The following is a 15,348-nucleotide window of genomic DNA, read 5'->3' as shown; positions in this document are numbered from 1 at the left end:
TTAAAAATTTCAGAGATAGTTCTCTGCTGCTTTGTTGCAATTTTAGAATATACATATACATGTTTTGTCTGTTTTAAAAGGTCAGATTCACAAAGTCAGTGTTTAAAAGAAGAAGAGGAATGACAGAAGTAAGCTTTTCATTGTCACTTAAATGTATTCCTCTTCTACAAAAATATTAAAATGTAGCTGTAATTATCAGGTCACATACAGAATCTTTTCTTCATGGAGCTATTTCTTTTTCTCTTCTTTATTCACTATGCGGTGCCAAGTCTTAACTAATTCATACCATTGAAACCTTGCATTGAATAAAAAATTATTAGTTTGTCTCACATGCTTGCTTACCTGTCATGCTCTCAACCATAACATTTGGGTGTTTCACAAATAAAACTGAATTTAACATTACAATGATAAAAATGTGTCGTTATGCTAACTTTACACATAGAGAGGTGAGGTGCAGAGGTATTTATTGCTGATGAGATTTATGGAATCATATATGCCCCCTGCTCTCAAATGGCTGACTTTAAACCTTAGACCTCATTTATTTTTACTTTTATCCCAACATTTTGCATTGCAGCAGCATATGATGTACTCCAAGCACTTTTTCAGTTGACCTCAACTATAGTTCAGCACTTCTAGCCTCACTGGGCATTAAACTGAGAGTGGCCAACTGTGCAAAGCTTCCTAGCATTTTAAAGAGCCTCATGGCACAAGCAGGAATAAAAATCAGTTCTTCAGTATGAAAAAGAATTGTTTCTTTGAAATCCTGACTGCCATCTAGGAAGCTACCAAGCAGAAGAACAATTTATTTACATCTGTCTTTTAATTTGGCATTGATTTTAAATGAATGTACTTCACTAAACACTTAAAGAGTCAGGTCCTGTAGACAATCTTCCAGTATGTTGTCACCTTTTGTCGTTTTCCTGTAGGACAGATAAATGCGAGCACTGTTTGAATTTCCTGAGATTACTGTGAGGGTATTCTGCCCACACAGAGAATCGCTGCAGGTATTGATGTGGGAGCAGACTGTTTCTTAGGATATTTTTGTGGTAGAAAATTATGTACTACAAAGCATATTGCAAAATGTCTTTAGAGTGCAAAATGTCTTTAGTGTTTTACAGGAGTGGAGCGCTGTCATCAGTTTTGTAGGTACCTCCAGCTCTACATATTCATTGAAAATGAGGGTGAGAAGGAGCATACCAGACCAACTATGCTTATAGTTTGCCTTAAAACTTTAGGCCGGTGCTGAGCAAGACCTACCTAGCAGCTGCTCTCTTCTGTCTTTTCAAGGAGCATCTGCATTTTCTGCCATTTGCTTTTTGAGGGAGAAAGTGTATCTTTAGATCAGCAACTATGCAAGCTCTTTTGAGGGGATAACACTGCTGCATGTACAAATTCAAGGGTAGCTAAGTGTCACAGGAAGACTAGAAATATTCCCTGATTTCACTATTCAGCACAGAGTTTCTGCAATGTCTGTAATGCTGCCAGTTATTTTGTGCGAGGAAGTGACAACCATCCACAAAAAAAAAAAAAAGAAAAAGGAAAATACCTAAAAATTATTACATTCTTTCATCAGATCAGGGTGCATGTTTCTGCAACTCTGCCTATATGTAAAATGTACCAAACCTATAGAGTTGTTTGATGCTGTAATGCAGTTCTTTAATGCTAAGCATATTTTTAGTGGTCTGCCGTTGAGACGGCACATTATTACCACATAACAAATGGAGGAAACAATGAAATCACAGGCTTTGTATTCTATATAAGACTGTGTGTAAGCATACATAGACATATACACACATATGTATGTAATATGTGCATACATGCATATACATATACACACATAGATATGTGTGTTTATATATCTATGAAATATGCCTGTCCTATACCTCACAAATGTCTCTGGTTAATCCATGTTATTATCCAAGAGTAATTTTTTTACTAATTGGAAAACTCCAAACAAACCAAAAATTCCACCTTTCTCAATACGTGAAGTTCTCTCTGAGTAGTTCCCCAACATTTTGACCACATGAAAGGCCTAGCTTTAAGCAGGCATAAGAGATCACTTCTCCTTGATACTGAATGCAACTGAATGTTCATAGAAAACATTAAAAATGCATAGTATTTTCTGTCATAAGTACAATTCTAGACCCTGAACAATGAAATCATTGTCAGTAATCTGAAATTTGGTCAAATTATTTAGCCTTGTTGTAATCAAAATTGTAATTGAAAACTCTGAAACTTTTGAGAGTCCCAAATCAAACCAGTTTGTAATGCCCGTATACATGAAAACCTCATTTAACTACTCCATTCTGCTTTCATGTTGCTTGTATTGTTTAGTCTTTTAGGTCAGATGTTTACAAACCTAGGAGGAAAAGAGGTGTATGAATAATTTGTATATTACCTATACAAAAATAGATATAATAGTGTGATGGACTCAAAACTAGTACACTATAGGTATACTGTAGGGGTCCAGTTCTTCTCAGTAAGTTGGTGGGTGCATTTGTATTTGTACCATGCCATATAACACCATTTTGTGGCAACACACCATTACTGTTCAGCCAAGACAATTCTGAATTTTCAGATGTTCTTCTCTAGGAAGTAGAGCTTAAAAGCACAGCAAGACAAAATGGAAGGTTCTAACAAAGTTACACCATCTTTCAACGTAGCTTCTACTCAGAAGTTAGGCAGGAATCAAACTCATTGTTTGATTATTAAACATCATAGCCTTACATTGTAATTTAGGTTGAGAATCTGTATTAGAGAGTGGATGAAAGTGTTACTTTCACTGAATTTTGTAGTAAACATGAAGTTCATAAAGTCTTTATGTCCGTAAAACATTTAGTTAATGAAAGTCAAACATGGATAAAAACAATTTACTGTGATTTACAGACTCCCTTCATCTGGAAACAGCTGCTTAATGTTCTTCTTAAAAACACAGCTTGATTCTTTCGGTATTAACAAGCTATTATTGTGAGTTATATCCCTCCTTCAGTGCATAAATTCACTTAAAGTGAACGTAGAGAAGTTTATAAAATGCAAGCTTAATGTTGTTGTAACATATGTTGCAAGGTTTTTAACAGTGACAGTTTTGATGAAAGACATTTCTGCTTTGCTCTCATAAATAAAGCTTTCTTCTTGCTTACCCTGCTCTTTAATATCTAAGAATCCTTGTCCCCTCAGAATGCCTCAATAAACTCTTAACAAGATTATGGAAGTAATGTAATAGACCCTGGTTTGTGTTTTCAGCCTTAAATTTATTTATTCTTAAAAGAAGTCAAATATGTCTGTGATTCTGAAATAGCCTTGAGCTAGCAAATTGTCAAGAACAGAAAAGAAATCCTACTTGTTGAATCTTAGTTATAACCCAGAGATTTACCAAACACCTTATTGTAGAATCTTGCTATTTGTGCTGCATTTTCCTTGTCTCTTTATTTCTGGCTACAGAAGCAGCTGGGTTTGGTTTTATCCATCAATTTGTTTTGACTGTTTTGGCAGACAAGATTCATGTAAATATCATAAGAGCTCAAATCACTGTTTTGTGCCTTTTTTTTATCAAGCCTAAAATGCATGCAAACCCTCCAAGATAAAAAAAAAAAAATCATTACATTTTTCCTTCAAATAAGAATCCTATTTATTGCTGTGATAGGTTAGAATTGTTAAACTTCTGCATGTGGTCCAATCTTGAATTGTGCTTGCCTAGCAACATATAAAATGTAAACCAAACATTCTGTCTCCATCTGATGGCCTGAGAGCATCACAACCCCAGGTTGCAAAAAGACTGCTTAGACTGTGAAGGCAAGAAAAAGCACATGTCCTTGGAAGTTGTTTTCTCTGCATCTGTCTTATGTTTATTTCACTTTCCTTAGCATCTCATGAAAAGATGAGCTGCAAGCCAAGTAATGGACTAACAGAAAGCATGCAGGGTATCTTCAAAGACTTGCCCTCTTCTGAAAAGAATTTGTTTTTCTTTTCCTCTCATATTTCAACAGATCAGTAGGCAAGACATGCTTGATATGTTTACATGCAGTAAGCCTTATGCCAAAGTTCTCTTTTCATGATTTGTTGCAGGGGTGGGGCTTTGTTTTATGATTTAAGGTGGTATTTGTCAAGATATATAGAGCTGGAGAAAGCAAAATAGAAAGAAATATTCTATAACAAGTAACGTGAGAAAAATATTCTTTGCAAACAATTTATCAACAGTTACTTACAAGAAAGCAGTTTGATTTTTAAATTTAGCACCTTAAACAACTGTTAATTTACTCTTTTTCATGAGGACAAAAGTATTCTAAATGAATGTTTTGGTTTGTTTTTATACAGTTTCATTACTTTAATGTATTTGTTGACATACTATTTAATGCCATTTCTAGGTTGACCGCCAATCCCAGTTTATTCAAGGCTATCGAGTAATGTATCGCCAAACGTCCGGCCTACCTTCTCCAGCTGTATGGCAGAATTTGGAGGTCAAAGTCCCAACTGAGCGCAGTGCTGTCCTTGTGAGCTTGAAAAAAGGGGTCACATATGAAATTAAAGTTCGGCCTTATTTCAATGAATTCCAAGGAATGGACAGTGAATCAAAGTCTGCTCGTACCACAGAGGAAGGTTAGTAAAATGGTTAGAAAAGCAGCAGGCTTCTATATCAATCACCAAGAATGACCATTTTGGCTACTGTGTGTATGTGTATGTTTAGCTCTATTTCTTCCACAATATTTCTGTTGGATAAAGGGTTGTCATTAGAATTCAATGTAATATTCAGGTTTGTTCTATAAGTACACCATGAGAAAGCACTGGGACAGTCCAATATTCTTCTAGCTGATACGTCCCTCCAATGTACAGGTCTTCCAAAAAAGTGTGCACTGCAGCAGTTCTTTTATAACCAGTATTACTGCAATGAAAGACTTTGTTGTGCACATTGAAAATAAAACTAATAAATGAAACCTTTTGAGAAATGAGTGTTTAATATTAAGCACACCTTTCTAGATGGGTAGTAATTTAGATGAACAGTTTGTTTGGGAAATGGGGACTGATGAAGGGCAGGTATTTATCTAGACTGAAGGAACTTCAGTCTCAAGGGCATGACATGTTTCTGTTCACTCGCCGTTCCTGAAACTATTTAGTCCTTTGCAGGATTTCCTTAAGTACCATTCAAGCCTTTGTGAAACATGCCAAATGCAGACATAGTAAACGGTTTACACTATGGAAGTGCACAAGCATTTCCCTCTATGGCATGTCGGGTGGTATACAGTTTTGCTAAAACATATGCACTCCAGGACTATTTTTTATTGAAAAGTAAAGGAAGTGAGATGAGATATAAGCATAATAATTTTTGCATTAGCACTATACAAGAAACCTATCTTTCTAACTATCTAAATTCAATTTTACCTGAAGAATTTCTCCTATAAATATAGAAGGATGATCATAATGATGAGGGTTCAAATCTCTGTTTCACTGATTTCTTTCAAAGCAAGGCAAAGCCTCAAAATGCTCATATAGTTTTGATGGATTTTGAGAGGACTCTTTCCTTCCAATTGAAGATTAATAACTTACAGTAGTCTCCTGAGATTTAATTTAGTGCCAATTGTCAAACACTTTTTAATTCCAGTATGGACTCAGTTATTACTCACTCTACTCTTTAATTTGTAATGATTATTGCCCAACAAGTAAGTAATCCTGAAGATAAATGGGTTCATAGATAAGAAAATTCAGTGTCCTGCAACATGTAGAGGAGCATGTAGGAAGGCATTGTTCAAGTATGATCTAGAATTTGAGACTTTATGGTTTCTATTGCTTTGTTCAGACTATAAAGCCTAAAGCAGTCAGTAAAGAATATCTTTGCAACAGTCTGAACAAAGCTTTTTTTTAAAAAAAAGAAAATTGAAAAAGCTTTCTACAGGTGTAATTGCTTTCCTGTAGTCAAAAGTAGGATTTTGTCTCCTCACTAGCAGATTTTCTTCTTGTCCAATTTAAATTGATTTTTGTTATTTATTTATTTAGTTCATCTGTCTCTTGCTAAAGGTAAATTAAGAACTACTGAAAAAGACAGAAGCTTCTGTACCTCCTGTCTATCTCTACAAAATACTTGAGGAATGACATTTTCCTTTATATACTGCAGCTCCCAGCAAAGCCTGTCAGCTAATTTCCTACCTCAAAGGCCACTTCATTCATGTGGAATAACTTTCCACATGGTGAAGATTTAAAAAATCTTTTCTTGCCTACAGATTTGTATAACTCAAAGCCTAGGAATCGCTTTGTAGATTAATATAACCTTCAAGGAGTCTGTTTACAAGTATGTCTCTCAAAAAACTTCACCCTCTAACATATGGCATTATCACCAGAAAAATGTCAGACCCTGTAAATAATTTTTTCTCTTGCTTGGATGATAAAGTTAAGGACTTCCATGAGAAAACTAAGACATTCAGTAGATGCAGTTCTACAGGTATTTCTTTAATTCCTCACATTATCTTTGTAATTATAATGAAAAAGTTATCACAGTTGCTGGGTTGCCTGTGATTCCATTTTGAAAATGATGGTTTTTTAGACTTGACTTTTAAAAAACATGAGCTTTTCAGAAAATAACTTGGAAGAGTGATATGCACATTGGAAGTTTTTTGTGACATCAAAAAAAAAAAATAGCCTTGGTAAAGGCGAAGTATGACCAAAAGGTAGTGGCAGCTTTCTGCTGGATTGAATTTTACATGCAATGTTACTTCTGAGGCCTGCCTCCAAAAATCAATTTTGCTGCAGTTAGACTTTTCCTCTAGATCAGACATTTGTCACAGTTCAGTATCCATCCATCTCCTGCCTCTCTGGCCTTGTGAAGGTAACAAATGGAATTCTGTTTGGCTGCGTCTGGAAAAGATGAGCAGCGATTTGGGTTCTTTCCTATCTGTAAGAAGAAGCTGAGCACTGGAATAATTGACCTGTCAAGAATCAGGCAAGGTGTTCTCCACAAGCCAGCAGCAAGGGAAATGAGAAAGCAGTTTTAAAAATGTTATTTTTCAGTGTGATCTGTTTAATAACTGCAGCACTGTCAGTAACTGCAGCAGTGTCAGACTAGTGACTTAATTTATATCATGGTGCCAGCTTACAGAGTGATATTATCAGAGAGAGGAAGCAGAACTGTAATATACATGTATCTGTGAACGCATACAAGAAGCAACTAAATATTTTATTTTATAATTTTCACTATTTCTTTCACACTTGTTCTAAAGATAGATTTTTTTTTCAATTACACCCACCGTTTTAAATCTCTTTTGGAATTACATAGTGGAGTAGTATTTGTTCTGCAAATTGTTTGTCACTAAAAAAATATGACAGTCAGTAATGGAAGAAGTCTCCCTAGTTTTTATCAGCTGCTGTCTGTCAATACCTTCTTCCCTTAGTGCAGCTTTTAAAATGATATTTTCAGCTGCATGCATCAGCTGTAATTTTAATTTTATTTCAAACTTACCATATATCTGCAAAACCAATAAAAAAGTCATGCACTTGTAGAATAATAACTAGAATATTCATACAGTTTAAATGCAAAACCAAATTAATGTAGTATGTTCTTCTTTAAATGTTGGACTATAGTATTCATTTTATACTACTTTAGCATTTGCACTTTTCTCACTCACTCTCTCTCTGTGTATATAAGTGTATATAAGAAATTATGTTTCCATATGCCCATTATGCTTGAGGATGAAAGTAAATATATTTCAGCAAGATATTCCATTGTACTTAGAGCCAAAAATTAGTCATATAGTTTTAAGTTTTGCCATTTTTATTATTAGCATTTTCATGTATTATAAAATATTGTTCTGAATAATATCACACACGCATATTGATTCATGATTTTGTTGTTATTGACTAAATGAAGACTTCTAAAATGCTACTTTTTTACTGTGTGGCAAATTATTTCACTTGCCATAAAAATACACAATTCAACTATTAACTTCCCCAATTTTATGTTTCCCATGATGTAAGGAATAGTCTAAGGCCACTTTTCCATGCTTCGCTTTCACCAGCTAAGAGTCAAATTGTCCATAGTGCAACTCTATCTCTCCCTTCCAGTACACTGTTTCTCTGTGTCATTCAAGGTCACAAGGACTCTACCAAGGGCTACTTGCTTTGCAACTGAATTGGCATCTGAAAATGTAGTGGCCAAAACATGCATCCTCACAGGACAGTAATAGGTGTCACATATTTTTTTTCTGATGTAGTCTTGTATGGTCCCCTGTCCCTACCTCTGATACCCAAGCTTTAAGTTGTGTGATTCCTGTAACAGGCAACTCCAACTCTTCAGGGTTTCCAGGGTAAGGATTTGAGCTTAGCTTCTTGAGCCTGTGCTAAGTCAAGTGCTGAGGAACACATGAAGTGGAAACATAGCCAGTCTCAAACAGGCTACCGGGAAAAATAAGGAAATCTGAGTTGACTCAGTACTCCTGATATCTATGGCTGTATTGAGTTGTGTTAAATCTGCCAGACTTCAATAGAAAGATGCCAGTGGCTCTTCATTTCTTCCAAGAAGCTGATCCAAAGGTGTTCATGCAGTCAGAAATACCATTAAAGATAAGATTAAGACTTCCGTTCCTACAGAGCTTAACAGTGAAGAAGTCATCTCTGCATAGAAATACTGGAGTCAGGGAGTTGTGACACTCAACATAAGATGTCCAAAACCAGAGGGCTGTCTAGCTTTGGTCATGATAGAGTGATAAATATTTTAGGTTCTGGTGTAAGTCTTCAGAATAAGTTTCCATATTTCATAGTAAATGTTTTAAGATCATATGAGAGGCAATGACAAAATACAAGAAAGAAAAATTCTGTAAGAAGTTATTAAACACAAAGACACCTGGAAGAGAAATTCTCTAAGCAACAGTTTGCCGTGAATTGGAAAATTGTCCTGGAGACAATTTTATATGCTTGCATTATTAGTTCCCACATTCCTGGCCTCTTTCTATGAATTTTGTTGAAGACTGGATAGATGGATTGGGCTAAATGGACTAGAGGGATCCAAGGACCAGTTCAATGCAGCTGTTATCAATTTTTTTTTTCTTTCCCCCAGGGCCTATATCTTAATATAATACAGTTGACTTTGATGACTTAGCTTGCCACTGCGGTGGAGTTTCAATACTTGTCTAGAACTAATGGAGGGGAGCGGGGGCCTGCAAGAAATTTTGAGAGGCTGATGAGGGACATATGCCACAGCCCTCTGCTGTGGCAGCTACAGTTTTGGTGGGAGAGCCCCCACGTGGAGATGCAGCAAATGCTCACAGAGGAGACATTTCCATAGCAGAGCTACTACAGCACTTCCCAAACAATATGCCCCTCACCAACAAAAGCACCCTGCTGCTATTGTGGCTACCAGAGGGTCTTTGCCAACATAAATCATAGCTATTAGTGATTTTTTTTTTTCACACTTGTAGCCAACTAGCAGGGCTGGCAAGCAATTGTTTTGTAGATGTGACCTTGATATGCAGTGACCAGCCAAACAGCTGTGAATGGTTGAAGTGAGCAGGACTTCAAAGCAAAAGCAATTTACCCAGGGAAAAGAGGAAGTAGGTATATATCTGACCTAACTTAGCACCTCCCCTATTCACTTACATTCGATGTAAAGCTCTGAACAGTTTAACCCTTTGCCACTTAGGAGCTGCAAGTTTTATGTTTAAACCTGTTAAGCTAATGTCTTCCTGGAGAATAAATGGGAAACAAAACAAGATCCTTAATTATCTGCTGCTCACATTATTGTTAGACTGTGGGAAAAGAGGAACACTTTTCAGGCCAGGTGAAGCAGCCTCACATTATGACTTAGTTGATATATCTATAGCTGTCCATGCTTATTATGGTAAACAAATGCAAGCATGAGAATAATTCCAATGCAAACTTAAAAAAATAGTAAATAAAATAAATGAGGAGAGAGTTGTATTGATTCTCCACTGACACAAATTCCACATTGTCATTCAGTGCTATGCTTCTCTTCAGAAAGGCATTTTTCACAACTGTCAGTGCCTAACAAAATGTGCATACCCAGGCCTGCAGGGAGTGTGAACTTTGTATACTGCCTGCTTGCTCTTACAATGTTTCAGCAAAAATTGTGCTCTAGCAAATGGATTAATGTCTTGCTTCTGTTTCTTCCTTCTTCTTGGTGTAGCTCCAAGTGCCCCTCCTCAGTCTGTTACTGTATTGACAGTTGGAAACCACAACAGCACAAGCATCAGCATCTCCTGGGATCCTCCCCCTCCGGATCACCAAAATGGAGTCATCCAGGAGTACAAGGTAGAAACTATGTGTAATGGGAGGGTTGTGTGTTTAAGTAAACAGTCTGCTTCAATTATAGAACAACAGTGCTGTTTATTCTGACAGCATTTACAGCCACCTATATAATTATATGGAGAAAGAGGACTGACTGCTTATGGATTTTTTTTTTTTATGCAGTAGTACTGTTATATTAAAAGCAAAAATACCATGGGCTAGATCTAGAAGAAAGCTGTAATTGCCACCTTGTTTACAATGCTTCTCATTCTTGCTTTTTCCTGCTGTAGAATAAGAGGAAAGTGGTTTTTTATTAAGGGCTTCTGCACTCTTAAAACAGGCAGTGAAGTCTTTGCCTTAGAATACCTTCAATCCAGCAGAAAAGCTGGCAGGGAAGATACCCCTGCTTTCCCCTGCAGAAATGCTAATCCTAACACTTCACGGTCAAAGTCAAGGACTGTAGATCTGGGAGGATACAAGACTTCATCTGAGTACTATCTTTGTCAAGGTTCACAGCTTAAAGTGCTAGGTTGTTTTCTCTGACGAACAGGTTGAACACCACTACTGTATCCATAGTTTGTTGTCTGCATTGGTTGTATCTTCTCCTTCTTTGTTGGTGTGACGGTTCAAAGTATCTACTCCTTATATGATCTTAAATTTTATTGTAGTCTATAATTCCCCATCAAGCTCACTTCTGCACAAGTATATTTTACAACATGGAAGAAGTGCAGTCTGTTATTGGGGTGAAGGACTATGGAGAAAATAATTGGGCAAGGGTCAGCATTGTCACAGTCTTGTGACCATGGAACATGTTGCTGTAGCTGGCTTGCATACCAAGAGTGAAGGTTTTAGTTGAAAAAGAGAAGGGCAGCTTTCTTGACAGCCCCACAAAGGGTAAAAGTGGTGGATGCAGGTTATTTCACATAAAAAAAAAATGTAATTTTTTTTTTTTGCTTTCTGTATCTTGAGGGACCAAGGAGAAAGTTCTTGACTTTTAAATCAACTCATGGTTCAACCTCTTCCAGCTTATCACTTGCTAAGAGAGATGCAGTAAATGCTTATAATATTTATGTCTAGCGTAGTACTTCTTTCGTTTTGCATTTAGTCAATATCAAGATATATTAATCCCAGTAGTGATCTCATTTTCATATCAATTAATAATTATCTTTTGGCTTCATTAATCTTGATACTGACGCCAGTGTAAATCAATATTAACCATCAAGGGCTCATAGGCAAATAAGTAAAGCATACTCCTAAACCACGAAGTATGTAAATATGAAACAAAGTGGGCTGGTGATTAATAAAAGCTGTGTTCCAGGTGAGTGCTCAAATCTCTAGGATGTTTATAAAAACAGATGGAGCCACTACCTGTTATGTACCTTCTGTGCTACGTTAGGTGGCTGCCTGATTAGTGAGCTGGCCACAGTGAATACAGTATACTCATACTTCCTTGAGTATAAAATGACTGCAGAGGTTTCACAGTATCTTTTCTACCAAATTGAATGTAGATCTTTTGATTCCATTTGAAGCATCAGAGTACCTGTAAATTCATTTATGAATTAAATGTCTTTAATTAGCAGCATTTCATACCTGCTGTAACCTAAGACCAGTATAGACAAGGAGTGAAAGAATGAATGCAATACTTTCTTGCCTTAATGCATTCTGGCTTGCAAATAAGATCTACTGGAGCTTAGGAGAACAAAGATTTCTTTTGCTCTCCAAATTTTCCTCAGTGTTTCACAAAAAAAAGATAAGATGTGATAAAACACTGAGCATGGTCAATAATAAGGGTAAAGAGAGCACTACTGTCGCTTAGACACATCAGCTGATGGCTAGTAATGATTCCACCAACAGTGCTTTCTTCTGCTATTATAATTATGTAGTGTACATTTAATATCTTTATGCATTGATTTTCTTGAATGTTAGTAAATGCTTTCATTAATAATACAGAAAAAATATTTGCAGATAACATTAGCTGAAAAAGAATGCCTAAAAGATCTTAATTTTGAAACTTCTTGGGAAAAGCTTATGGAAAAATGTGAGAGAGAGAAATAACATTGAAATCTTAGACCATTCTCACCACAAAATGCAAGTTGAGATTAGAGCATTTTTTCTGTTTAATTAGCGACTAAATGAGTCAGGAACTGATATCCGAATTCCTGAGCGATGTGAGTAATGACAAAAGCAGCAGTAAAAAATTAGTTTTTACTTATTCCATTTTAGAAATTTCACATATTCCTGTTGTGAAGGGAAAGGAAGTTGAAAACAGTTTTTAAAATGGTTTCTTTTTTAGTACTTTAAGAAGTGTTTTAGCCTGTGCTTTTTATATTATTTGGTATCCTTCTACTATTCAGTGGGAAATTAAGAATGAAAAAATGTAGAGGCTTTTGGGAAAAGTTTTGGTGGTAATCATATTACTAAACAAGATTTCAATTAATGTATAATGCCTCTTTCTCACTTTGATTATCATCTGTGTGTCTAAGAAGTGCAAGCAGAGAATTTGCACTCCATGGAATGCCAGAGTCCAGAGAGGTATTTGCAAGCGGTCTTTGCAGCTGGCTTGGTCCTATTCTAATCTGGGATACCTTGCTGAGCCTAATCAGCCCAATTCCAGCTACTCATGGACAGCAACGTTGTTAAGAAGTCCAAAATAAGTGATTGTCATGCGACACCTTGATTTGTCAAATTTATGCACAATTGCTTATGAGTATGAAGAATTTCTTATTTTTTAACACATCAACTTTTGTCCCAGATCTGGTGCCTAGGTAATGAGACTCGATTTCATATCAACAAAACAGTAGATGCAGCCATTCGGTCTGTAGTAATAGGTGGCCTATATCCAGGTATTCAGTATCGTGTGGAAGTTGCTGCAAGCACCAGTGCAGGCGTGGGAGTAAAAAGTGAGCCACAACCCATAATAATTGGTAAGTGATTTTCTGTTGTGTTGTTTTGCTTTGCCTGTTTCAACTTTCAGAAATGCTTTCATAAATCACTTCTGGAAGCATAAGAATCCATGGAACAAAAGAAGAGAATAGAGCTGCTTAATTAGCTAAATATGTCCCTCTGCCTGCTGACATTATGTCTTCTCTTTGTGCAGAGTCCTCACAGCCAGTGGAGAGAGATATGTTCCTGAGACATATGAGAAAATGCAGATTACCTAGTGAAACTGATTTAATATTTTTTTATGAATGTACTGCTTCTTCAGGCTGGTGAATTAATAGAAGTAACAGCCCGAGCTCCCTTTTCCTGTTCAGTTGACTGTAATATTGCCTTATTCATACCACTGGTGCCTAAGGCACTATTTACAGTCGGTTTTCTGAACATTTTGAAGTCTGTGTTTCTCAGGTATCCCAAGCAAACGAGATTTCTCTATCAGAGAATAAGTGGCTTCTAGTCCAAATAGAGAGCAAAAGTAGTATTATCATCTCAGCCCTTGAAATGACTCTTTCTTGGTTTTCAAGTGGTTTCCATTCTGAATTAATTTCCTGATCCAAGGGAAGCACAGATTCTGTTTCTTCTGAAATTCTCGTCAAGCGTAAAATACAAAAACGGGAACAGTATGGGAAGGATAAGAGTAGAAGTAATCACATTTAGCGAAACTGAATTGAGCTGTTCAAAGCAGCACCTCTTTTGTGTGTGTAATATGGGAATTTTGTTACTTTTATCTGTATGATCTATTATTTTAGTTATTACTTAAATAGGCTTTTGTTTGTTTGTGGGTCTTTTGTTGTTTTTAAATATTTTCTTTCTAGAAAATGTTGTCAACGCAATGTCCCAAACATGGACTATTCTGTTAGAAAAAGTCATCCCCTAAGAATTGCTGAACTGTTTAATGATATTCAGGTTCTCTACGCATAAAACCAGAAATTCAGATATGTCAGCTTTGAATGTATTGTCACTGGAGAAGGTAATATAAGAGTGGAAGTAGAGGTGGCACTGGTTTTAGAAAAATACCAAAGAAAAGAGGTAGGAAAAGGTTTTTTAGAATTGAAAGCAAAACAATTATTTTTGAAAATGCAAGAAACCTGTCATCTAGTAGGCCTGAATTCTGAACCTCCATGTAAATAACTGGTGCTGTGAGACTAGCCTGTCATTACATGCAATTTCAGCAGGACTTCTTTTTCTTATTTCACTAGAGCATCCATCCAACTAGGCACTAAATACACTGGGCTTGGTCCAGCAAAACACTTAAGTGTGTTGCATTTTAAGCACATGAGTAGCCTTATGTCACTTAATATGTTGTGAGTTAAACCTGAACTAAAGTGCTTTGCTGGATGATTCCCAGAATGCTCAGACCCATGTCTGGGTACAGTCCTTCATCCTGACTTATTCCTTACAAAAAATTGCTAGTATAATCAAGAGTTAAACGTGCAGAGATCTGTATTGTTACAGGAAGGAGGAAAGGGATATTAGGATGCAAATAAATTTCTTTAGAGACAATTTTTCAGAGTTAAACTTACAGTGATATTAATTTGTTCCTTAAATGATCCCAGAATGTCTGCTTCAACAACTCTGTCTAGCAGCATCTTTGCACATTTATAAATACTTTACATGAAAAGTAAAGGAGAGTCTTTTTGTTTGGGTTGTGTTACTCCTCTCATCTCTGATTTCTCTTTTGGGAGCCAAAGCTGGATGTGGTTATTCCTCGTATGGTCTATCTCCCTTTTCTTTAGGTCCCATTTTTCTATTTATTATGAATAGCTGGCTGTTATTTCTTGACTATAAATATGCTTGATAAAGGTAACATTGTTAAAGTGATAGTATTTCTGGAAACACTGAGTTGGTGCCACTTGTGAATCAAGAACATGGAATAAGGAAAGTATTTTTTAGGTAAATTAAAAAAAAATGTAACTACATGAATTAAAAATGAGCTATTTAATAAACCTCAAAGTATCACCATGAATGGCAAAATGTCATTGAATGATTGTATTCTAATGGAGTCATATATGGCCTGGTGCTCAGCTATACTATTTAACAAGTTGCAAACAGAATGAACAGCTACAGAAATGCTGAATTATGGAGAAGGCAGGTCAGCGATGCGGAAGAATTAAGCCATGTTGCTAAATGGTATGACTTTTATTGTAATGGAATACAGAGATTATATTCTTAATTATAGGATACATT

The 15,348-nt window shown here is 36.1% G+C and overlaps 1 protein-coding gene across 16 annotated transcripts in view; it reads left to right on the top strand.

The window, feature by feature from the left end:
• Positions 1-15,348, top strand: part of ROBO2 (roundabout guidance receptor 2) — a 905,955-nt gene that overhangs the window by 827,108 nt on the left and 63,499 nt on the right. For all 16 annotated transcript variants that reach the window (XM_069870289.1, XM_069870339.1, XM_069870284.1 and 13 more), the window contains 3 exons: positions 4,365-4,596; positions 10,124-10,248; positions 12,977-13,148. In XM_069870289.1, coding sequence (XP_069726390.1) covers positions 4,365-4,596; positions 10,124-10,248; positions 12,977-13,148 — 529 coding nt within the window. The remainder of the gene's footprint in view (positions 1-4,364; positions 4,597-10,123; positions 10,249-12,976; positions 13,149-15,348) is intronic.

The sequence above is a fragment of the Phaenicophaeus curvirostris genome, chromosome 1, assembly GCF_032191515.1.
Source record: "Phaenicophaeus curvirostris isolate KB17595 chromosome 1, BPBGC_Pcur_1.0, whole genome shotgun sequence".
NCBI classification, from domain to species: Eukaryota; Metazoa; Chordata; class Aves; order Cuculiformes; family Cuculidae; genus Phaenicophaeus; species Phaenicophaeus curvirostris.
The sequence above is the reverse complement of the archived record's forward strand: the minus strand, read 5'-3'. Positions and strand labels throughout refer to the sequence as shown.